At 44.0% G+C, this 26,265-nt stretch overlaps 1 protein-coding gene across 3 annotated transcripts in view; it reads right to left on the reverse strand.

Annotated features, from left to right (window-relative positions):
- The window catches only part of TBXAS1 (thromboxane A synthase 1), a 161,813-nt gene that overhangs the window by 69,359 nt on the left and 66,189 nt on the right, over positions 1–26,265 (reverse strand). For all 3 annotated transcript variants that reach the window (XM_025433736.3, XM_025433737.3, XM_025433735.3), the window contains 2 exons: positions 16,250–16,346; positions 3,623–3,739 (listed from right to left, as the gene is read on the reverse strand). In XM_025433736.3, the coding sequence (XP_025289521.3) occupies positions 3,623–3,739; positions 16,250–16,346 (214 nt within the window). The remainder of the gene's footprint in view (positions 1–3,622; positions 3,740–16,249; positions 16,347–26,265) is intronic.

The raw sequence follows: 26,265 nt of genomic DNA on the forward strand, positions 1-26,265 counted from the left end.
TTTTATGGCGGTGCTCCTTTCTACCTAAGCAGCATTTAACACCTCTGGCTGCTCCTTCATCCTTGAAATGCATCCCTTCCTCACTTTCTGGATTTCTTTTGCAGGCTGATCTTCCTGAGTCTTACTCGCAGGTCTCTCCTCCACCCCTCTCTTGAATATGGCTCTCGCCACCACCCTCTTCTCTTCCTACACAACACACACTCTGGGTGTGACCTCGCCTATTTCTGTGTTTTTGATGATCATCTTTCCTGCTCTTCTCTCCCAAGCTCCAGATCTGCTGTCAACTACTTGCTGATGCATCTATTTAGATAACCCCCCTCCACCAAGAACCTTAACTCACCCAGTCTAAATGCCCCAGAGGCAGGAAGAAAGGTGACTATTGCTTCCACTAGAGTGGCATCCTTTCTAATAGAAACCCAAGAACTTAAAGTTAACTGTGTTGAGCAGAAAGATTTTCTTTCTTTTTTTTTTTTTTTAAAGATTTTATTTATTTATTCATGACACAGAGAGAGACACATACACACAGACAGAGGGAGAAGCAGACTCCCTGTAGGGAGCCCGTTGCAAGACTTGATCCCAGGACCCCGGGGTCATGACCTGAGCCAAAGGCAGATGCTCAACCGCTGAGCCACCTAGGCATCCCAGGAAGATTTTCAATAGAGCTAAGTTTACCAATGGTTTATGTTAAGTAATGGGACAAAACTAAAGCAAAACCCAGGGAATCTGGTGTGTGACATTTCTTCTCCCTCCCCATGCCCTCCCCTCTACCCTGCCTCCCTCCTGCCATCTACAACCTCGCCCTTTCCCCTAGGTACCTTTCTGCACTAAACCACTTGAAGGAACTCTATTTTCTGCACACCAGAGGAGAAAATGCTTTGGATCCCAGGGGCACTGAATTTGTTTGGGAAACAACATCATATCAATTTCCCGAGTACACCCTATAAGGTGCTAAAGAAATCTAGACCTTGAAAAAAGATCCAGATTTATTTATTTTTCCCAAAGAAACGTAGCTCAAATCTGTCAAGAAAGCTTTTTTCCCCTTTCTTGCTTACTTTAGAAAAGAATCAGACACCCTTTACCAATTTCTTTTTAACAAGTGATCAGATTCTGCATCTGTAGCACTGCCAAGTCACTGTTTACTCACGAACAGTGAAATTTGATGCAACATGTTTGAGTGAGTGATGTCAACCCATGGTTCACCCACTTCTCTTCCCCTTCCGGGAAGGGAAGGTTCTGGTTAACCTCATTTGGGTGGTCAAAACACGGTTTTGCAGTTTTTCTTTTTTTTTTTTTTTTTAAAGATTTTATTTGTTTATCCGTGAGAGACACAAAGAGAGAGAGGCAGAGACACAGGCAGAGGGAGAAGCAGGCTCCATGCAGGGAGCCCGATGTGGGACTCGATCCTGGGACTCCAGGATCACACCCTGGGCTGAAGACAGATGCTCCACCACTGAGCCACCTGGGCTGCCCCTTTGCAGGTTTTCAAGAAGCAGGCCCTTCCTTGAAATAAATCCTCACCTGCAGTCTCAGTGTGTAACAGCGGAACATGGGGCAGGGCGCATTGCTCCAGCTGAAGCCAGACTTCCCCTCCTTGTGTTTCCTTGAGGGGAGCTTCCACGAGGGGTGGCTCCCAGCGCTGGCTTTATGTTAGAATCACCCAGGGAGCCACAAAACCCCTCCAACCTGGGCTGCATTCCAAACCAGACCGATTTCATCAGGACTTCTAGATGCAGGACCCAGACAGCAGTGGTTTCCAAAGCTCCCAGGTGATTCCCATGTGTACCTGCAGCTGAGCAGGGGCTGGGTCTCCTGATCAGAGGGGGGCCTCCCCGATGAAACTGCGGCCCGGAGGCGGGAACTGAGCATTCGTGGGGAGCCCCACGCGCGTCTGGGCCCATTCTCGAATGTGCCTTGCCGCCCTCCTGCCAGTAAGGCTGCAGTGTTCCATCCTGGGTGAAGCATTAGCAGGCCCGCAGGAGCAGACCGCAGAGCTACGTTTTTCTAAGGGCTTTACCGGTAAGAATGGAGAAATCTGTGTTTCCTCTGTGTGAAATGCGTTTCCAAAACTTAGTTGGTTCCAAACTTCGGCAGAAAAGACAGAAGTGTTGCTTCTGATCCCCTTGGGTTTCCACAGAGGCTCCATTTGCTCCCTGTTCCTTCCCCCTGCCCTCCAGACAGCCCCTGGGACCATCCTAAGGAGCCTTAGAACAACGTTGGAAAATTACATGGAGGTAAGAGAAGTGGGCAAACAGAGGCTAAGCACATTCCGGAGCTGGATTCGAATGTTGGCGGTGCCGCTTACAAGCTGTGTGACACGGAGCACGTTACTTAATCTCTCTGTGCCTCAGTTTCCTTATATGTGAAATGAGAGTGATCATAAGAGCATTTACCTCACAGGGATGTGCTGGAGATTAAGTGTGTTAAGGTATTTAGGAAGTCCTCGGAGAGGTGCCTGGCACAGATATGAGCTTGGTGAGTTTTAGCTGGTGCTTAAGCTGAGCTTACCCTCTGCCCTCAAACACTGAAGGCTGTGTGGAGACACAAACCCAAACCTCGCTGAACATGGGCAGGATCCCTGGTTTCTGAGTGAGTTTGATTGGATGGGATTAATTATGAGGTCTGGGACCTCTCCTCTTCTGGGGGACGTCAGAAGATCTATAGGAATTACCCAGGACTGGATGGATGAGCATCTTGGGTTGAAGAGTAGCTTTCATTTATTGACCTGAAGACAGGCCGCTCTGAGCCCAGGCTTTCTGATGGATGGCTCTGGAAGGACACTTGCTCTGGAATTGCACAGGTACTTGGGACTCTGACCGAGATACTTCCCATCAGAAGGGCTCAAGTGCTCGGTCCCAAGTTCTTGCAGAATTGAGAGCAGACACCAAAGCCGGACCAGCAGCTGGTGAAGAACTTGGCCAAGAGGCAGGCCAGACGGCCCAAAGAAGAGGGCGGGTCTCTGGGTGGGGGGCAGAGGGGGCCCAGGGTTTTAAAGAGCTGGCGGTATGTTGTGCTCCTGTCCCACTGACTTCGGCTCTATGGTGACCCTGGGCATGCCTGTGTCCCCCCCACTTCACCCCTCCCCCGTGACCCATGGCCATCCCCTCCCTACTTCAGACTGGATTCACAGCTCACCCTTGTTTCAAGCTGTACCCCGGTTCCTCGCTCTGTAAAAGATGCTTCACCCTTCAGATGCATCCGCATCACCTGGGGGTTTGTTCGGAATAAAGAATCTCAGGCCACACCCCAGACCTGCTGAATCACAATCTGCATTTTAACAAGATCCCCAGGTGATCCATCAGACCTGGAAGTATGAGAGGCACTGCTCCGGTTTTCTCCTGGGCAGAGTCTTGGGACGTGTCCCCACAGACGTGCCCTAAGTGCTTGTAGACTCACAGTTGCTTCCTGGCAACTGGAGGTATGGGGGGCTGGAGATGTGGGACACACTCCATCCAGTACGGCACCCTAGGCTTTTTGGCATCATAGGGGGAGGTTCAAAGGCCCCTGTGCATGGGCCATTTCAATGTGCCAGGCAGACAAGTGATGCCATGTGAACCTGCTCCCCATCGCGCTCTGGAGGGAGGGAGCCGTCCGTCCGCGTGAGTCTGCATTCCCTCTGCCTTACCTCGTTCAGCTTCTCGGGACTGAAAGCCGAAGTCAGGACACTTCTGACCTCTTCCCATCTTTTGTCGCGTAAAAACAGGACACTGTCCATTACTGGTTTGGACTCCAAGCCCGACACCTGAGAGAAATAAGCAGAGGATTAGGACACAAGGGAGCCAAAGCCACCTTGGTGATGATTCGGGTCTATGATAAACACTCTGGTTAAAGTCCACCAATGATCAACGAATTAGCTTGCTCTTGCAAAGATGCAGAGGGAGCCTGCAAAGGCTCGTAGGTAGTGACCTGGAGATTCATGGCCGAGGGCCTGGTGGCAGCAGGTGGGTAGGCTCTGCTGACCCAGTTCCACCCAGTTCCACCAGTTACAATGTGGTCATCACTGTACAATGAACTCGGTGGCCTCTGTGTGTTCTGCAGTCCCCCTGCTGGGCCTCGGGGCCAGGATTCCCCGAGGACCAAACAGCAGGCTTCGTGCAGATGGGCTCGTCTATATTGGCATTGAGTTTCATGTCTGAACTTTGTGGCGAGGGGTTTTGTGTGGCTGGGTTGGTTAGGTTGGGCCGGGAGATGACAGACTGGGTCTTTGGTGACATGTGTTGGGGGAGAGAACATGGGCAGTGTAGGAGGAGGGAAAGGGAAAACAAAAAGAGATCTTTCAGATGTATGTCCCAATGGAACTGCTGCTTTTTTTTTTTTTAAGACTTTATTTATTTATTTATTTGACAGAGAGAGAGAGAGAGAGAGAGAGAGCATAAGCAGGGGGAGTGGCAGAGGGAGAGAAGCAGGCTTCCCGCTGAGCAGGGACCCCCCCCCCCCCCGCCAATGTGGGGCTCAATCCCAGGACCCCAGATCAGCTCTCAGGACCCCAGGATCATGACCTGAGCTGAAGGTAGATGCTTAAACCAACTGAGCCACTCAGGCACCCTTGAACAGATCTGCTTTGAAGAGAAATCCTGTCATTATGTTTCTGGGTTCTTCTATTCATTCATTTTCCTTATTCAGCAAACATTTGTTGTGTCTCATATGTGGAAGGAGTTGTCGACATAGTGTCGAATAAAGAAAACATAGCACTGGCCCTCACTGGATAGTCTATTGGGGATGCAGACAGTAACCCTCTAAACTAACAAGTACGCGCGTTAGGAGAGAGAAATAGAGCCAGATGAGAGAATGATAGGCCTAACCGGCCAGGAAGGCTGCTCTGAGGGGAGTTATTCAAGCCAAGTCTGAAAACATGCAAAGCATGACATCTCCTCTCCCTTCTTCCTAGGCTATTCTTTTCCATCTTGAAGCCAACTACTCTTACCAGGTCATCAAAACTGGGGTCCCCACACCTGGTTGGAGTGCCCCCAGACTCACAGCTGTGGGGCACAGGAAGGCAGGGGGATTGAAGGACCAGGCACTCTTTGGCACCTCGTGTGATGGACACTTTTGCTATTTCTTTTCACCGTTTCATAGTTGAAATATAAAGCCAGCCATCATAATTCAAAAGCCTGGTAAAAACTCATGTTTAGAGGAAAATTATAATTTTCTGATAAAATATGAACATTCAAAATAAGCTATAAAACATAACTGCAAAGTATCCAGGGGGGATTTAATTATATATTAGAACTAAGTTGCTGAGATATTTTTTCTGCAGAGAAATCCCTCTTCCTATTTAGAATGAATTGCTTTAGGAGTGCCATGGTCCCTATACAGAATCACACTTCTGTGGAATCTAGGGAACATAACCCATGTGTTTGGGTTCCAGAGTCAAAGGAGGAAATGGCACATTATGTAAATTTACATATTGGCAAACACCCAGCCCTGTGCCACGCTGCATGTAATAAAGCATTTCACTCCAAGGAGAGCTGGGTAGTGGTTTATGGGGTTCCAACAGAACAGAATATATTAGAGCCGAGAGTCATGGTTGATTGGATCTTGCATCTGTCCTTCAGACCTAAGGATTGGATCCATGAGATTTTTTTTTATCTTGTACCCAGAGGACAAATCTAGTCTTCCATGCAATATGTCAGCATCGTCCTCAAATATCTCCCTCATCAACCTGCCATGCCAACACACTCCTCTCAGCCTACAACTGCCATTAAAATTCTCCATTTTGTGATGGGAAATTTCAGGGCATTGGTTAGAGTTGAATTTTTGTTTCTAGAGATGACTCTGTAAGAGGGAAGAGCAGATTTTTGAATGTTGTATCTGGAAAGCGAAGACTGGAAGATCAGAGAGTGGTACTTAGGATGCACCAAAAAAAAAAAAAAAAAAAAACTTACTGAATGCATATTATGTGAGAGAGGAAATTTGGGTTGTTTCAGTGACCCTGAGGGGTGGAAGTGGGTTCCATAGTGGAAGCTTTGAGGAAAATTTCAGCTCACCTAAAGGAGAACTTCTGAACAGTCAAAAGTCAGAATTGTTCCAAGATAAAAATAACCTGCTTTGAGTAATGAGCCTCCATCACTGATGACTGTAAACCATTTTGGGGAAATTCTACATGAGAAGCTTGAGCGTCCAGGGGGGTTAGTCTAAATGACCCTTAACAACTCTTCCAACCCTGGAGTCTTCATCTCCAGGGGACCCCTGCAGGCTTGTTTGTCTGTCTTCATATATATATGTTTTTCAATTGTGGCAAAATACACATAATGTAAAACTTACCATCATAATCACATGTAAGCATACAGTTCTGCAGCATTAAGTACATTCACACCGTGCAACCATTTCCACCATCTATCCACAGATGCTTTTCATCTTGCACAACTGAAATTCTGTGCCTAGCAAACACTAACTCCCCACCCCCCTCCCCCAGCCCTGTTTCCACATAATACTTGACTAGTATTACTGAGTGATGCCTTGAGGGCTCCCTACAGAGGGACCTCCCCTGAAGGAATGAGGTACGGGACTAGTAGATCTGACAGGGCAGAACTGGGAGTGTTGAGACAGGAAGGCACCATGAGTCTCAGGGAAGAAGATCCAGAGAAACAGGGCTTTCTAGACTCCTGTCTGTCCACCCAATTTTGTCTCCTGAGTCTCAGCGAAGGTACCTCCAATCACTATCCAGCCAGGGATTTCCAGACAATGGGCCATAACCAGCCATGAAATCAATGCAGTGGATTGCAAACAGCATTTTAAAAAAGAAAAACTAAGGAAATAAATAGAACAGAGTAGAAGATACTCTGAGAAACATTTCACAAACTATGAATAAGTATTTTGTTTTGAAAACAAAATAGGATGTGTGTGTGTGTGAAAGAGAGAGAAATAAAGTGTGTTTGTGTACTCTATGTCATGATGTGCAATGTGGTTTTTTTTTTATATTGTAGGCCACAGTCAAAAAAATTCCAAAAGCCTACTCTAACCTAAACCCCCAAATTGGAAGTCATCCCCCCTTCCTCAGCTAAAATCCTGTTAGTTAAAAGTTATCAAGGCTGTGAACATTTCTTGAGCACCTATTATGTGCCAGGTGCTATGGAGCACTGAAGCCACCAAGATAAGGAATGGAATCCTTGCCCTCAAAGGAGCTCACAGTTGACTTGGAGGGTGGGAATGGGGTGGTTTCCAACCAGTGTTTGTTGATCTTACAGCTAACAAAGTGCTTTTCACACTCATTAATCTTGGGGTAATTCTCCAGGAATTAGGAAACAGCGCCTTGGCAAGCAGCAGTAGTGGCTTCATGGCTCCCCTGCTAAGTTTCCCTTGGACAGTTGAATGTGTTTGTCTTTTCAATTAAGATCTCTTAAAATAGAGTCTAGCTTCTTATTAGACCAACTAAGCATAAGCTTTAAACTTCAAAGAAGCACATCATTCTGAGGAACAAGTTATCAAAGAAAACCAACAACCTCGGCATTCCGTGTTGATGTGAAGAGAGCACCATGTATTGGGTGGTTAGCACATGCTAAACCCGTGGCTCTCAACTGGCCTGAGAGAGCCCCATGAGAACCACCAGCTCTTCCTAGAAAATGCTGCAAAATGCATGCAGTGCATGTTTGCTATAATTGAGTATGCATGTCAGGATGAAAAATGTGTAAGAAGTATAATAGAATATATTATACTAGCCAAAAAGAAAAAAAAAAGTTCTCTTGCATCCTGGAACATGTAAGAACTTTGACTTAAGATGTGTACGATCTTGGGCAGCCCGGTTGGCTCAGCGGTTTAGCGCCGCCTTCAGCCTAGGGCGTGATCCTGGAGACCTGGGATCGAGTCCTATGTCAGGCTCCCTGCATGGAGCCTGCTTCTCCCTCTGCCTGTGTCTCTGCCTCTCTCTCTCTCTCTCTCTCTCTGTCTCTCATGAATAAATAAATAAAATATTAAAAAAAAAAGATTTGTACGATCTCTATGATGCCCTGGCAGGGCAGTCAACAGTTCTTCAACGGCCTACACAGAACTGTAGGTAAACAGAATGAGATGCTTTTGAAGACTCCAAGATACTGTTATAAATCATCAGTCACGATGCCAGAATTACCAACCCGTTCAGTGTAACGTATGTCAAGTAGGCTGTAAGAATATAAATATCAAAGTATGCCATGATCACAAAAACGCTAGGCCCAGTGTTGCAGACTTTCAAATTCTTTTTTTTTTATAATTTTTTTAATTTTTATTTATTTATGATAGTCACACACACAGAGAGAGAGAGAGAGAGAGAGAGAGAGGCAGAGACATACGCAGAGGGAGAAGCAGGCTCCACGCACCTGGAGCCCGATGTGGGATTTGATCCCGGGTCTCCAGGATCGCGCCCTGGGCCAAAGGCAGGCACCAAACCGCTGCGCCACCCAGGGATCCCCTCAGACTTTCAAATTCTTGCACAACTTTGCACAGATGAGGAAGCTCCATGGCATGACCTCTCTCCTCACCTGCATACATGAATCCTCTTGCATGGCTCCTTATTATGTTAATCAACAAAAGCTCTAGAATTCTCTCACCTGGATCACCCCAAATTCTACACCTGATGATATGGTATTTGCAACATAAGACAATTGCTATCTGGCTGTACAAAGATTTTAACCAAAAAGGGCTTATATTTGGTGCTTTGAAACAGTGAAAGTGTTCTGTCTCCACTGGACAGTTTTTACCCATTAGTCTTGGCCATAGAAAATGATCCTAAGGCATACACTTTGTTTCCTCTCTCTGCCTTAGACTTTGACTGGTCTGAGAGCCTGGCCTCCAAGTGAGGACCTGGCTTAGGGGGCACAACCCAGATCGGGCTCCGTCTGACAACTCGGTATCAGCTGGTGGAAGGAAAGGGACCTCTTCTAAATTGGACAAAGTCCTGATATGGGCTCTGGTGGTCCTGCCTGATAGAGAGTTCCTAGCATTTTATCCACCAAAGAGGAGGAAACCACAGGCTTGGAACTGTGCTTTTGCAAGCCCCATGCCCCACAGCATGGCCTCTTCCTGACAGGGGCTTGTTAAATCTTCCAAGGAACACCTTCGAAAGTTCTCAGCAGTTTCTTGACAGAAACAGTGTTAAGGAAGGACAAGGTATCTCTGATTTAGTACCTGTTGTGCTTGGCTGGGAAAAGAAACTCTCCTGGTGGGCCCGAAGAGGGACCCTCACATCTGAAGCTCTAAATGGCTCTCTGGGATGCCAGTGGGATGCCATGGTTTACCCAATGGTGCCGACTGCCACCTGCACTGGGAACCAAACACGCCTGGTGGGTACCTCGTCTGACGCTCGTACTCGACGCAGAAGAAATGGGCCCAGAGAAGTTGAAGGACTGGTCCACAAGACTCAGCTAACAAAAGGCAGCAAATCCAGAATCTGATTTCAATTCTTTAAATTCAAGCCGTGTGCCTTTTACCATACTGCTGGGCCGTGGCTTACAGAAGGTGGGGAGGACGGGGGAGAAACAGGGTGTTACTAAAAGAGATCAGGGCAGAGGAGGAGCAGGAGGGGCAGGACTCACAGGCACAGTGACTTGATTTCATGAGACGTTCAGGAATATAACCACCGAGGTGCCGGAATTACTTCTGTGGCTCCTTTACTGTTCTCTCCCCCAAGTTCTAGATCTTAATCTCCTGGTTTATACACTTACTTCTACTTCAGCCACCACAAAAGTTAAAGAAAGGAGGCCTAAATATAAGAACGAGATTGTACTTATCTCTCTTTTTAAAAAATGTAAAGCTGGCTTCCTGTTGAAGCAAGGGTCAGGTGACACATGAGCTGTGAAATCATTTTCAGCAAGATCTTGAAGTTTGAAAAAGTTCTGCAAGACTCTGACAGAAGAGCATTGGAGCATTCAAATCAATACCACTTAGCACTATTCTTCCCTCCGTCAGGCTTCAGGATGCACTCAATGCCTTTAAAAATGTTAGGGTTCACACTTCCCCACCAAGTTGAAAACGTGGAGCTAAGTGTGTTTTACCGATCACGTGTGGTGCCCCGGGCCTGGCTTTTGCATACCAGTCAATGTCCAGACATGAGAAAAGCAGGTGAAAGGGGGAGGCTCTCAGGGTGTGGGGATCTCACTATGGCTATGATGCAGGGGCTTCCAAGGGGCAGCCCATCCCAGGATGAGATGCTCCCAGCTCAGGCTGGAGGGTCTCCTGTGCACAGCACAGTGTGTGAGATCAAAGAGTCCTGGCTCAAAATAGGGCTCAGGCCAATGCGGTTGCACACATCTGTTTCTGGGTTTCGGCAGTCTGGGTTTTAAGTATGAACTTCTGCCCTGCTCGGGGCTGTGGGCCTATCATGTGCACTGACCCTTCTCAAAAGAGACAAAGCTACTAAGTGAAACAGGTTAGTCAGAGAAAGACAAATACCATGTGATTTTAGCCATATGTGGAATTTAAGAAACAAAACAAAGGATCATGGGGAAAAAGAGAGAGAGACCAACCAAGAAACAGACTCTTGACTGTAGAGAACAATCTGATGGTCACCAGATTGAGGTGAGGGGGTTGGGGGGAATAGGTGATGGGGAGTAAGGAGGGCGCTTGTTGTGGGGCGCCTGTGTAACTCAGCAGGTTGGGCATCTGACTCTTGATTTCTGTTCAGGTTGGGGTCTTGGGGTCGTGGGATCAAGCCCCACGTTGGGCTCCATGCTCAGAGAGAAGTCTGCTTTTCCCTCTCTTTCTGTCCCCACCCCCTCTGGCTTGCGCTCTCTCTCTCTCTAAATTAGATAATAAGTCTTTAAAAAAAAAAGAAAGAAAGAAGAAAGAGAAAGAAAGAAAGAAGAAAGAAAGAAGAAAGAAAGAAAGAAGAAAGAAAGAAAGAAAGAAAGAAAGAAAGAAAGAAAGAAGAAGAAAAAGAAAGAAAGAAAGAAAGAAAGAAAGAAAGAAAGAAGAAAGAAAGAAAGAAAGAAAGAAAGAAAGAAAGAAAGAAAGAAAGAAAGAAAGAAAAAGGGATGCACTTGTGATGAGCACCGGATATTGTATGTAAGTGTTGAATCATTGAAACTAATATTATACTGTATGTTAACTACCTGGAATTTAAATAAAAAATTAACCCCACAAAGCTAAAAATAGCATTCAAGGCTTGACTGAGGTGATATAAGCTTCCCTAAGTCAGGTCCAAACACCATTCTCACAGTGTAAGTCTCACGGCTCACATGTGAAAACCGAATGGCTTCATTCACTCAATGTCTTACTTAAGGGAAAGAGGATCAGAAATTCTAGATAAGCCAAGTTTTCAAAAGTTGTCAGTGGAGAGGTACCAGTTGGAGAGGTGTAGGGGGCAATTTTATGGCAAACTCGCGGAGCCTACCTGCCCCTGCCTCAGTGGACACCAATGGGGAGGTCCCTGGGGCCCCACACCTGTGGCCCGCCCCATCTGGAGCCTTGGATGGAGCTTTCTGTGCTCATGAGCTCTGTAACAAGCCCACACGCTCCTGTTATTTGGAATGGGGTGCTGCTGCTGCAGGGAGTAATAAGGTTTTCAGTGACTCAGTTGCCTTAGAACTTTCGTAATCTTTGCCAGTGCCAAGGGCTTGTGGTTTCACAGGGAAACCAATGATTCCCATGTGTCTGTGGGGAAAGGTAGCACCTGGGGCAACCCAGGCCCTTGGGTCTTTATGGTTCTGGATAAAACCATTCATCAAATCCATTATGTGACTATAGGTGTGACTTTTGTGAGTCGGTGGTGTGGCTGGACTTGTGCCTGGACAGGGGATACCCCGTGTTGCCGGTGAGGACCTGAGGGCTGGAACCACATATCACACACACACATACACCCAACTACCACAGCCTGCCACCTCCACTCCCCATGCCAGTGGCAGAACTGGAGATGGGCATGCCTGCAGCCTGACCTGTGGTCCATGCTGTCATTTTGGAGCAGAACCTAGAGCTCCTGATAGCAGTTTAGTGACTGAATATGCTCTCTCCATGACCCCGTCCAACCAAACCAATCTAACACGGACCACAGACCACCCTACCTCTTATCAACCTTCCCACAGCTTCTCCCACTCCAGGCCCGGAATGGGGAGGCCAGGAATAGGAAGTCCCACTGCTGGTTATGACCATTTCTGTGGAGTCATGTGGGCCCAACTCCAGTTTCCACAGATATTTTTCTTTTAAAAGAGCTGCCCTCATGGCTTCATTGAGTACCTGATAGCAGAGGGGAGCTAATTAAAAATATCTTAAAAAAAAAAAAAAATCCCAAGGTCCTGAGGCGGGACAACTGAAGTTCTAGGAATGCTGAGAAGATTGATTTGGGTTTAACAGTGAAGTGTGCCTACAGCACCATGGAGGTTCTTCTGGAAGTGCTGAGGGCATGGATTGGAGGCCATCCAGAGAATGGACAAGGAGCGGCCCAGACCTCACACGGAAGTGAGGGCCTTAAGAAACGCCAGTTTGAAAGCTAGATACGAGAACTGCCCTCCAGGTCTGACTCATGGTCTCTTCAGCCCAGGGTTCTCGAGTTTGAAAAAATATTTCATTCAACAAGTTTGAATTCAAATTATTTGCTCTGTACAGATATGTGTTAGTGAGTTCCCCGTGGTGTCACCTCACCTCCAGCCATTGGTCCCTCGTGGGACGCTTACAGCTCACATCAAACGCTAGAGCCAAACCCACCTTCCCACATGACAACCATCCTCCACCAGGCTGCTCTGGGACGTGCCTAAGTCAAGCCTGGATTTATGAGGAGACAAGCTCTCAGTCAAAAAAATGAATCCATGCGTTATTTAAGTTCCTTCAAACTTAATGTATCCAACTAATATGCTGAGGTATTTTCCGTATCACAAGGGACCATTTGGTAGAAGCTTGCATGGAGTAAGCGTTTAATGTTTACTGAATGAATGTATAATAAAGCTGAATTGCTGAACACTTAAGTAAACATGGCTTATTAGAGAGAAGGCAGCGTGGTGTCGGTATGAAGAAAGCACGCCTCACTAATCTCCTTGAGTTCTTTGAGCAGATAAATAAGCATATGGATAAGAGGGAACCACAGAACCCGATTTAATTTGACTTTCAAAAACCTGTGAGAAAATCCCACTCTAAAGATGGTTTTTAAAAAATTGAGTCACTAAGGATTGTTTTGTCATGAATATGGAATTGGCTTAAAGACCATAAACAAAGCTAAAGATAAATGAATACATTCCCAGATGGAAAACTATAAACATTGGGGTTTCCTAGAGATCTCATCTTTGATGGGTCTTTTTCCATGTTTATGAATGGTCGAGAAGAGGAGGTGTAGATCGAATCTCTTCAGCTTCAGGTAGGGGAGAATGGTTCTTCTGGGGAGGATGTTAAGTTGACAGAGACTTAGTTCCATTTGAACAAGAATATATTGGGTACTGAATAGTCATCCTGTGTTTGGGCCATGGGTATTAAAAAGAACACCACCCTGAAGGAGCTAATAATCAAGTTAGCATGGAAGCCATACCTTCATTTAACTGCAAATAGAAGGCACAATGGGTGGGGATCCCTGAGTGGCTCAGCGGTTCAGCACCTGCCTTCAGCCCAGGGTGTGATCCTGGAGACCCGGGATCGAGTCCCATGTCAGGCTCCCTGCGTGGAGCCTGCTTCTCCCTCTGCCTGTGTCTCTGCCTCTCTCTGTCTCTCTCTGTGTATCTCATGAATAAATAAATAAAATATTTAAAAAAAGAAGGCACAATGGGGTCCATGATGATGTGGTGTACACGACAAATGCTGCGAGGGTTCAGAACAAGGGGAAAGGCAAATGTGGACTGAAGTAGGGAAGGCTTCTTGGAAGAGCCAGAATTTAAGAAGAGCCTTGGGGAAGGGTTGAGTGGCTGTAGAAGGAGTGGAGGGTCTTCCTGTTGAGAGCAGCTAATGCTTGCAGAGTAGAAGGTGGGGTTGTCTGCGCGACCTCAGTTGGCCTCACAGCAGCCCAGGAGGAATGAGAAGCTTAAAAAGGTGAATGATCTACTCCAGCTCAAGTTGCTAGCAAATACAAGACCCACTCTTACGCTGCCTCCAGTTGTAGCTAGTGTGGCAGCCTGAGCAAAGGCACGGGGGCAGGACTCTCTAGAGCAGGACGCAGAGAGAATGAAGGGGTTGGTCCCGCTGGAGCCACAGCCCGCCTTGGGGAGCAGTGAGAGGCCAGGTTGGAGCATATGTCATGGATCTAAATTACAAAGGCCTTTCAGTCTCATCTGGAGAGCTTGAACTTTATCCCAAGGGCATTGTGTGCAGTAGAAGAAGGTAAAAGGAACCATATTCTGGGGAATCGTAGTCTGGGAAGTAGAAAAAAAAATGATCTAGGGGATGGAAAAAGTCAGGACAAACAAATGGTTTGCAGGAGAAACTGGCTGAAGCTGAGGCAACTTTCTTTTGTGCTCCCTGCTTGAACTTGTGTGCTGAGCGTATGTCCCCAGCATGTCAGCGCACAGCCCTCTTCCAGGTCAGCTCTCAGGGGCTCGTGCCCTGGAGACATCCGGGTGTCACATGAAGCAATACAGAGACATGTGGTTGCTAGGTCCCATGTCTCCGCCAGGGGGGCTCAGGGGTGCCTTCCCTGCTTGCTGGGATACAGCTTGGGGGTCCAGGTCCTGGGACTCACTGGCTTCCCCGCTTCTTTAATCGACATTCCTTACTGAATCCGGCAGAGCTGTATGCTACAACTGCACTTGACCATCAGCCTCCGTCCCTAAGATCCCAGCAGCACCCCAGAAGAGAACTTCAGAAGACTTTGAACAGCAGAGTAGCAACATCACATTTGGGGAGGCAGCGGAGAAGTTAAACTTCTGCAATTCTTTTAGCTGCCCTGAGGTGACAGTGTTAACAGGCCAGGCAGTCACCTCCTTCTAGTGGCCATATGATAACTGGAATTGGGCATGACACCCTGGGGCCAGAAGATGAGCTTGCTGGGGGTGAGCACCTAACTACTCAGTGACACCTTGACAATCCTGAAGTGTCACCCAAGGCAGCTGTTGGTAGTGGGGCAGTAAGGACTTGAGTCGGGGGTGTGGCACGAGGTTCCCTGCTCTTCCTCCTGTTAGTCACGTGACCAGGGCTGTCACTTAAGCCCTCTGTGTCTTAGTCTCCCTGTCTAGAAAATAGAGATGATAATTGTACCAATCTCATACGTTCTCATGAAATTTTATGAGGAAAAAAACCCCACTCTGGGTGGCTCAACCAGCACAGAATGCAGGGGAGCTATGCTAATACCTTTAGGACTCAGCCCCAGAGATCTATCTAATAAGCCTTCCCCTGGCCCCATCCTGGATGACACAGTGGTTCCCACTGCAGCACACATAACCAGACCATAGAATACTGGTTTATTCACCTGTCTCCCACTGTCTCTAGACTGTGAGCTCTTTCAGGACAAGCCTGCATCTTCTAGCTCTTTAAAATCAGCACCTAGACAGCACCTGGCATATGGTGGGTATGCAAAAGCTTGCCAAATAACCGAGAAAAGTGCATATATTACCTATTATTCCTCTAAGAATGGTAGTTGAGTTTAATTTGTCCCCTCCCCCAAAAAAGATTGTGATTCCCTCAATTTTCACAAGCAAGTGTTCATTTATTCATGTTAGAATCTTTCCAAGAATCAACATAGAGATCAGTGGTCTTCTCTGCTAGAATTCCTATCCTCTTCATCTTTGGGGAATAGGAACAACACTAACATGTGCCACTATTAGTCAGCTCTTTCATTCTTTAAGAGTCCTCAACAAAGATAAAAAGTAGGAGGATATGTACTTTCTCAAAAAGATGGAATGTACACATTCTTTAGTGGATTGGATTGAACTGACCCTGGGGAGCCCTCTTACAGGCTTCTCCTGCTACAAGGGGACAAATTTCCCTTGTAATGTTGCTTGTCTTCCCTTTCTGGCCTTAAGACTTTTATACGCTCTGGGAAAGATGGAAGCACAAGAGGCTTGAAAAATTGCTTTCCCTCTGATATTTATTAACCTTCCTCTGTCTTCCTCAGTCACTTGACCTGCGCCCTCTGGATTCTTCTAGCTTTTAGCACAAGCTTTAAAAAAACCCTTCTGGTTTTAGCATTTTTATTAGCCAGAACTTCTCTTGAGCTTTAGCTTTCTTGAAGCATTTCTTAAATGCAAATGCCATTCTTTTCTACCAGTCCTGTGCATCTCTTTTGAAAACCTGAATTCTTTGGAGAGCTATTTTGAGTCAAACTGATCTAAACCCGATAAGGGGCCCAATCACATCCCTATTAGATGTGATGTGCAGTCCTTGAATCTTAGAAATGATTCCCCATTCATCCATATGCAGAGAGAAAACTACATACCATTCTGTTGGTAAAGTTATGGAAGTTCTCAACCAACACCTGCTTGATCATGTCTGGCTCAGAGATAACAATAAACATCCGGCGACCAAGATAGTACCTGAGGGAATAAAAAAAAATTACTTTAAAATGTTCTGTATTTATCTACCAATTTCCCCTTTCCAAAAAGAATTCCCCATGCTTAGAATGAAGAATAAAAGACAAATAGGAAAAAAAAAAGACAAATAGGAAGTAAAGGTGTGGAGAAAATGTGGAAATACATGTGCTAATCATGAGGAATAGTATAGCTGTGATGATCTAGCATCAAATTTCATTCCGCAAACATTTCTGGAATCCACCTTGCACCAGGCTTTGGAAACTCTGGGGAGAGTCCCAGAGTCCCCCCCAGAGCATCCTAAGAAGCTCATAGCCCAATAGAAAAGATATATCTGTAAATGCAAACACAATATTAAAGAATTCATAAGACCCAGTAGTAAGTAAAAATGGCAGAGGTCAGTGTAGTCCATATTGTCTAAAAATGGGGAGACAGATATTCTAGCAAAAAAAAAAAAAGGCCAAAACACTTATATATTGATCCTTGGAAAAAATCTAAAGTGAATTAATAAATTCTGTGAAAATTTGGGAAAGATCAAATCTGCTGATGAAGGGCTGAACATCTGGTTGCCACACCTGTGCATGAAGTAGTTCAGCAGATATTTCTGACATTAATGAAGAAATGGAGGAAAGGAGCAGCCAGTCAGCTGGTGTTAGTGAACTCTGAGTGGAATTGGCACTTGAGTACATGTCTGGTTACGTTTATTAAAGTACCAGGGGCATAAAAGCAACAAAGACCCAGTCACAGTTGTCAAGGGTCGCACAGTCTGATGGGAGTGATAGGTAATCAGCACACAGTGTGACATCTGGCAAGCAGGGGTAACATTGGAGGCACATCCAACTTGGTGCTGGGAGAATAAAGGCTTCGCAGAGGTGGTGCGTCTCAAACTGAATTCCAAAAGATAAGCAGGGGTTAGTTTAGGAATGTGAGTGGCAAAGGGGGTGAGGGTACACTAGGTAGAGGGATCTGTGTGTGCAACTGTCCAGGGATGAGTCTGCTTGGAGGAACTAGGAGTGTTTGGCTACCAACCGTATGAAGCAAACTTGAGTGGTGATGATAAATGGATCCACTGCATAATGCCATGTCTTTAGTCTACGAAATTGTACTTTCAGGATATAATGTGACCATTGTCATATTCAGCTCAGAGCAGTAAGGAATAGATTTTAAAGAGTAAAGTCACAAGATATGAAAGCAGCAAAGTTTATTCTGAATTCTTAGTCACTGAGAACTTTTCAAAAGCTAAAAATGGCTTTAATTTTTAAAACTCCTCTTCTCACTGACTGGGGGAAAATGGGGAAAAATTTTGGCTGGCATATATTAGGCACTCAGAAAATATTCACCTGAATGATCATATTTTCCAAAATTGGGGGGGGGCAATCTTTGGGAAATAGAAATTCAAAAGATATGGTAGAAGGAAAGAAAGTATACCAAGTAGTTTTTATTGTTTCTTAATCAAGAAGACCACAAATGACTCAATATGGCTATAAAACAATCTTTTCATGAAATTTATGGCGAGTTTCATGGACCTCTAGAGAATCTAGTGAAAGCTGCAGACATTCCCTAAGAAACATGGATATTTACAGCATTTTGTATACAATTTGAGGGGTTCCAGGACCCTTGAAATCCACTCTAGAGCAAGGCTTCTCAAATATAAAATATGCTTAAAAGCCACCTGGATTTGAAGAAATAATCACTGAAAATTTCTCCCATTTGGCAAAAAACATAAACAAGATGCTGAGTGAATCCTCTATAGGAGGAACCCATAGAAACCCATGCCAAGACATATCATAGTTAAACTTCTGAAAACTAAGAACAGAAAAATAATCTTGAAAGCAGCTAAGAGAATGGATGGATTATTTATAGGGACACCAATTCAAAGGAAAGCAGATTTATCATCAGAAACCATGGAGGCCAGAAGAAAGTGGCATAGTTCTCAAATGCTGAAAGAAGAGGTCTGTCGATCACAAGTCCTATACCAGGAGAAAATATACTTCAGGAAAGAAGAAATAACAGCGTTTTCAGATGAAGGAATACTAAGAAAATGTGTCACTAACAGATCTACCCTTAAATAACGGTAAAGGAAGTTCTCCAAACAGTAGGGAAATAATAACAGAAGGAAGCTTGAAACTTCAGCAAGGAAAGAATAATATGGAGTGCCTAAAAAATAACAGAATAACCTTCTCATGAGTTTCTCAGATCATACTTGATGGTTGAAAAAAAAAAGATAACACCATCTGATATGGGGTTCTGTATACTTAGAGATAATCCTTAAGATAATTATATTAAGAAATAATGCAGGTAAAGGGACAAAAATGGAAGTAAAATTTCTTCACATCACTCAAAGTGGTATACCAGTAGACTGAAAAATTACATATGTATATTTATGCAACTACTAAGGACACTACACAAAGTGATATAGAAAAAAATTTTTTAATGTCATAAAGGAATTCTAAAAAACATTCAAGTAACCCATAAGAAGGAAAAACAAATGAATCAAGAAATAGAATGAAAGAAAACAAATACATCACTCTATTATAATTAGATAACAAATTGGAATTTATGTCTGTAGCTAAAGTAGTGTTGAGACAGAAATTTGTAGCATTAAGTACTATCTTAGAAAAAAAGAAAAATCATAAGTGAATAATCTAAGTTCCTACCTCAAGCAATTAGAAAAAGAGCAAAAAACCTAAATCAAACGGAAGGAAGGAAATAATAAAGACAAGGGCAGAAATGAATGAAATTGAAAACAGAAAAATATTTAATGAAACAAAAAAAGTTAGCTCTTGGAAAAAACTCAATAAAACTAATAAACAGCTAGCAAGACTGACAAGGATAAAAAGAGTCAAGACACAAGTTAACAAAGATAAAAAAGAGTCAAGACACAAATCACCAATATCAGGAACGAAATGGGACATCACTACAGATTCTACAACCATTAAAATAATATGAGACTACTATAACAACGTCACACTAATAAATTTGACAACTTAGAAGAAATGAACAAATTCCTTGAGAACTACAAGCTACTAAAACTCATCCAAGATGAAATAAACAATGTGAATAATCCCATAACCATAAAAGAAATTGAATCCATAATTTTAAATTTCTTGAAAAAGACGTCTCCCAGCTCAGATGGTTTCAGTGGAGCATTCTACCAAACATTTAAAGAATAATTAACAATTTTACACACTCTTCCAGAAAATAAAAGAGGAAGGAATAATCCCCAACTCCATTTATGAAGCCAGGATTACCCTGATACTAAAGCCAGAAAAAGACAGTACAAAAAAAGAAAACTAGATCAGTATTTCATAGAACCTGGATACAAAAATCTTCAACAAAGTATCAACAGATCAAAGCCTGCAATCTATAGAAAGAATTATACACCACAACCAAGTGGTATTTATTCTAGGTATACATGACTGGTTCAATATTTCTCACAAAGATTTTATTTATTTATTTATTTATTTATTTATTTATTTATTTATTTATTTAAAGAGAGAGAGTGAACATAAGTGGGGGAAAGGGTAGGGGAGGGGGCAAGAATCTCAAGCAGACTCCTCACTGAGCATGGAGCCCAACACCAGGCTCAATCTCATGACCCTGAGATTATGACCTGAGCCAAAATCAAGAGTCAGATGCTTAACTGACTGAGCCACCCAAATACTCCAGGCTGAGGCTGGTTCAATATTTTTTTTAAAAAAAATCAAAATGATCTACATATAAATTGAATAAAAAATAAAATTATGTGGTTATTCAGTTGATGTAGAAAAGAACATTTGACAAAATCTAGCACTTGTTCATAATAAAAATTCTCATGTAGAAAGGGGAAATTTCTCAAATTAAAAAGTATCTACAAGAAATCTACAAAAAAGAGCTAACATCACACTTAACAGTGAAAGAGTGTGTTTTCCTAAGATTGGGAACAAGGCAAGGATGTCCACCCTCACTGCTGTTATTCAGCATAGTTCTAGAACTTGCAATAAGGCAAGAAAAAATAAATAAAAAGCATTTAGATTGGAAAGGAACAAGCATTGTCCTCTACTCTCAGATGACAGCATTGTCCACATAGAAAAATACCAAAGAATTAAAAAAAAAATCCTGAACTAATAAGTGAGTTCAACAAGTTTTCAGTATTCAAGATCAGCACATGAAATCAATAGTATTTCTATATTCCAACAATGAACACGTTGAATCCAAAATTAAAATACAATGCCATATAAAATGTAGAGGAAATAAAAAAGACCTAAATAAATAAATATAGCATGTTCATGGATTGGAAGACTCCACGCTGTCAGTTCTTTCAAAACGGATCCATAGGCTCTGTGCAATTCCTATAAAAAGCACAGCAAACTTTTTGTAGGCATAGATAGGCTTATTCTAAAATATATATGGAAAGGCAAAGGACTTCAAATAACTATATCCATTTTGGAAAAAAAAAAAAAGTGAAGTGGGAGGAATCAGTCTACCAGATTCCAAGACTTGGCTGCAGTAGCCAAGAATGTGTGGTATTGGCAGAGAAATAGACACATAGATGAATGGAACAGAATAGAGAACCTAGAAATAGACCCACACAAATATCCTCAACTGGTTTTTGACAAGGACACAAAACAATTCAATGGAGTAAGCATAGCCTTCCAACAAGTGGAACTGGAATAGTTGGCCATATATTGGCAAAAAAATGAGCCTCACGCCTTCTACAAAAATCAACTCAAAGTAGATCACAGAGTTAAATGTAAAACATAAAGCTTCTAGAAAAAAAGGGGAAAATCTTTGGATCTAGGACAGGCAAAGAGTCCTTAGGCTTAAGAACAAATATACAATCCATAAAAGACAAAGATTGATCAATTGAACTTAATCAAAATAAAAATGTTTTGCTCCTTGTAAACCCTATCAAGATGAAAAGACAATTGACAGACTAGGAGAAAATATTTGTAAACCATATATCTGACAAAGGACTTCCATCTAGAATATATGAAGAACTCTTAAAACTCAATAGTTAAAAAGCAATCCAATAAAAAATGGGCAGGGGTGCTTGGGTGGCTCAGTTGGTTAGCATCTCACTGTTGATTTTGGCTCAGGTCATGATCTCAGGGACAATGAGATGGAGCCTCATGTCAGGCTCCACAGTCAGTGGGGAGTCTGGGATTCTGTCGCGGCCTTTTCCCCTCACCCTGCTTGTGCATGTTCTAAATGAATGAACGAATGAATGAATAAAATCAATCTTACCCCAAAATGGGCAAAAAAGTCAAGAACAAATATTTCACCAAAGATGATATACAGATGCCAAGGAAGCACATGAAAACATGTTCAACATCATTGGTCATGAGGGAAATGCAAATTAAAACCACAATGAAACTTCAATACACATTTATCAGAATGGTTAAAATAAAAAAGAATAGTGACATCAAATGCTGATGAGCATGTGGAGAAACCAGGTCACTCATGCGTTGGTGGTGTGGACATATAATGGTACAGCCTCTTTGGAAAATAGTTTGGAAGTTTCTTATAAAACTAAACATGCACTTACCACATGACCTGGCAATAGCATTCTTGGGCATTTATTTCAGATAAATGAAAATTTATGTCCACACTAAACCATGTTCATGAATGTTCATGGAAGTTTCTCTTATCGTAGACCTAGATCCCAAAACTGCAAACAACCCAAATGTTCTTCAACAGACGAAGGTTAGACAAAGAGTGGCACATCCCCATAGTGGAATACTATGCAACGGTCTAAAAACTCAAACTATTGATACATGAGATGATTTGGATGGATCACAAGGGAATTATGTGAGAAAAGCCAATCTAGATAGGTGACATAGGATTCTGTTTATATCTGAAATAACAAAATTGTAGAGAAGGAGAAGAAATTAGTAGTTGCTAGAAGGCTAGGTATGGGAGTGGTGATGAGTTGGTGTGGCTCTAAAGGATGGCGCCAGAGAGGCTTGTGGTGATGAGACAATTTTGTATCTTGGTTTGCAGTAGTGGTTACACATGTGATAAAATCACCTAGAACTACACACACACACAAGTTTGTGTAAACCTGATAAAATCTAAATAAGCATTGTGGGTTGTACCAGTGTCAGTTTCCTGGTTTGATAATGTACTCTAGTTATGTAAGAGGTCATCCCTGGGGGAAACTGGTCAAAGGCACCCTGGACCTCTCTGTACCTTTTTTTTTTTTTTTTTTTTTTTTTTTTGGGCAACTTCTTATGAATCTATAATTATCACAAAATAAAGAAATTTTTTAAGCCACCTGGGAGCTTAATGAACTATACAGTCACAGCTCTGCTCCTCACCAACTCAGATCCAGTAGGCCTGGGAGGAGCCAAGAATCTGCATTATCATAGGTTCTCCAGATTCTGATGCCAAGAGGCAACTCCCACACTCTGGGAAATACTGTCTGAAGGGAGTGAATCTCAGCCTTAATGGCTGATCAAAATTCAGAAAATAATACCTGGCCCCACCCAGACCTGTCTGACCAGAGTCTCCATGGTGGAACCCAGACCCTTTATTTTTTTTTTTTTTTTTTTTTTTTTTTTTTAACCCAGACCCTTTAATTTTAACAAGTTCCCAAGGGAGTCCTGAGGTAACTGACATTAACCAGGATGGGGACCCACAAACCCCAAGTTAAAAATCCTGCTCTATGTTTAACCAAAGTTCACACTCACTCTCATTTCCCTATATTCTTAGACCTAAAACAAAAGCATTTACACTAGGGTGCACACACATTTTGATCATGTGGTTGTATTGATTTAGTTTTTTTTTTATTTAGTTATTACTGAAATAATTTTACATATAATCTGGATTTTAAAACAACAACAACAACAAAATAATACTTCTACATCCAAATGGAAGTTGTCCTTTCCAAGTGAGCACCTTGGGAGTCTTTGTGCTTTTTTTCTAGTAATATTGCTAATACTAAAAACAATTTTGTCACAATTCCTTCAGAATTGCTTCAGAGCTGGTTTATGAACCTCGTGAGAAAACTGGCCCCATTTTACATGTAAATTGTGTAATCTTGTGAATTTATATTTACACAAACACTCATCTGTAGTTTGAGGAACTCCTGGAAAGATTTTTGAGCAGAGAAAAACATAATGAAGATTGCTTTTCAGACTTCCCCTTGGGTGCCTGGGAGGGCTCCAGAGCTCCTGTGTGCCCAGCCCTGTTTCAGGAAGACCCTCCCCCATTGTGTGCAGCCCCGGAGGAATGGTCAGTGATAGCACCCTGCCATTCCAGCCCCCAAGTCCATCCCCAGCATCCGACCATGCGGATGGACTCGCCACCCAGCCATACCAATCACGGTGTCTCATCTCCTTGGCAACAGTGAGTGGTTCTGGGGTGGACACGGGCCCCAACCAGGGCCATTCGGAATCCTTCCTGGGATGGACACATGGGGACTGCAGCAGAAAGCTTCGTCTTTCTCCTGGAGCTGCTAAACTTTCAGGAATCTATGAGTATAGGGCTATGGCTGGCCATCTTTCTACCACATGGTAAGAACTGCCTGCAGGAGGGGCTAACAGGGACAAGCAGACATTTCAGACAAACAGGGTGTCGAGGAAGTACAAAGTTGGGTTTGAGGCTCCACCTGCTGCAGCCACCCATGGGTCCTCCACAGTTCAGTTAGCCTGTGTGCTTCAGTTCTCTTGTGTTGGGCATCTACCATCTGTAACCCAGAAGTCCTAACCAATATGGTGCTCCCTTTTCCTCAACTTTGTGAATACCTGATTCCCTTCTGCTGTTCAAAACATTTCCCCGAGGGGGGCTGATCTCAGTCTTGTACATCAGTGTGAATGTATGGGGGCGTCCTACTGCTTCCCAGATGGGGTGGCACACTGCCCAGTGATACACACCAGAGCCCGGGAGGCTGGGTCTAGACTCAGCCAGCACTGCAACTTGCTCAACCACCACAGGCAAACTCTGTAAAGCCTAATTCTGGGCTCCAGCTTCCTCATCTCTGAAATATGGGAGCAAAACAGGACAATCTGCACTCTGGTGTGGCTTCGAATGCTAGTAATCCCACAAATTAAAAAGGAAATCACAGATCTTGGCATTTTAAGTCTACTCTCTATAGAGCGTGGAGGAACTTCCTAGATCCCTGAAATCAGCCAGTGAAGTATTCAGCTGGGTTGGGGACCGTCCTCAGAACCTTGGAGCAAACCACCACTGTTTGCATTTACTGAGTGCTTACTCCCTGCCAGGCCTGGTTCTAGGTGCCCTGCCCACGTCATCTCCTTTCATCCTCCTGGGACATGGAGGCGGTAGTTACTGTACCCACTTTTCAGAAGAGGACCCTGAGACCAAGTGAAAGAAGGTGCCCAAGGTCAGGACAATGGTTGAACCAGAGCCCCTCCCCACTGCCCAACTGACAGTTGGGCATGGGGATGGTTTGGTTCCAGGGGATGCGATTCTGCGAGGCCGCCTGGTCGGTGGAGCAGCCCCAGGGCTGAGCAGGTGTGTGAGACCGAGCCACCACCTGCTCAGGTGGGGTCTTTTATTTATTTATTTTATTTATTCTATTTATTATTATTATTTTTTAGGTGAGGTCTTTTAAAGGAGGAAACTCAGAGCATCTTCTTGTTTCGCGGCCCAGACCGCCTCCCCACCCCCCCGCTCCGCCCCGCCAGCCCAATTACCAAAGGTAAGTTCTAGCTTCACCTTTGAGGTAAAAGCTCCTGGCCAATCATTCATTTAGATTTATTTATGCACAGAAGAATTTGCTTATGGAACTCCAAAGCGACTGGTTGAAGAGAAAATTTCAGCAAATCAGTGAGGTATCGTGCAAACAAGAAAACCCACCTGTTTAATTAGCAGGGTTTTTTGGTTTTGGTTTCCTTTGTTTGTTTGTTTGTTTTAAACTGATCAGTCAGTTCAATCAAGATAGTGGATGATTGCCTTCGAGGCACTGAGGCAGGGTAGCCTGCTAGTACTGGCCTCTGGGCTGCCTGGCCCTGTTCCAGAAGGGCCGGTCAAGCCCTCTGGGCTGTTCATCGGAGGCACCTACAGGAACCAACGCGAGAGGATGCCCAGGCTACACAGCTGAGCAGAAAAGGACATTGTAAAATAGTACATATAGTTGTGTCAGTGAATAATAGCTGAACTGACTATTAGTTCATTCATCAAGCATCTATTGAGCACATACTCTGTGTCAGGCACTATGCTAGGGCACGTTAATAATATCCCTGGAAAAAGTCTAGAAGGAGATATATTTGCAGGAAGTTATGGGGGTATTTACTTCTCACGTTGTGTATTTCTTTAATGTCCCAGTATTTTATAATGAGTGTGTGTGACTTTTGTAATAAGAAAAACACAAAAAGTGGGGGCATGTCTCACTGGATTGGCCCTTCAAGAGTCAGGGTGGGGGTTGGCAGGGGTGCAGCTGCGGAGACTTGGTTCAAGGCTCTGCCCTGTGATTTAACAGCTGTGTCACCTTGAGCAAACCACAGCATTCCCAAGCCAGGGTCTTAAATAAAAGAGGCCTACTATGGGGATCGGATGAGAAACATGAGAATGTTTTGCACCCAGTAAAGTTTAGATAAACCTGCTGCTTGTCTACACATGGATCCTGACTCAGTTATCCACCTAGGACTTTGTAAAACGCAAATCTAATTGTACTGCTCCTTTATTTAAAACCCTTCAGTGGTTGGTCACCATCAAGGCCTCTGGGAGTCTTCAGCATGGACAACAGCATCCCTCACAACCTGGCCCCTGCCTGTTCTTCAGCCTTGTCCCTCCCTATTCTCAGTCACCCCAAGAGCCAGGACAGATGACCACCCTGATTCACCTAAACTCTCCATCATCCCTCACCTTCACACCTTTGCACATGCTGTTCCTTCCACTTTCCTGGAACAGTAGCCCTGCTTCTTGTTTTCCTGCCTGGGTAACTGCTAGTGGTTCTCCACTTTCCACTTGTTTCCCTTTG

The sequence above is a fragment of the Canis lupus genome, chromosome 16, assembly GCF_003254725.2.
Source record: "Canis lupus dingo isolate Sandy chromosome 16, ASM325472v2, whole genome shotgun sequence".
NCBI classification, from domain to species: domain Eukaryota; kingdom Metazoa; phylum Chordata; class Mammalia; order Carnivora; family Canidae; genus Canis; species Canis lupus.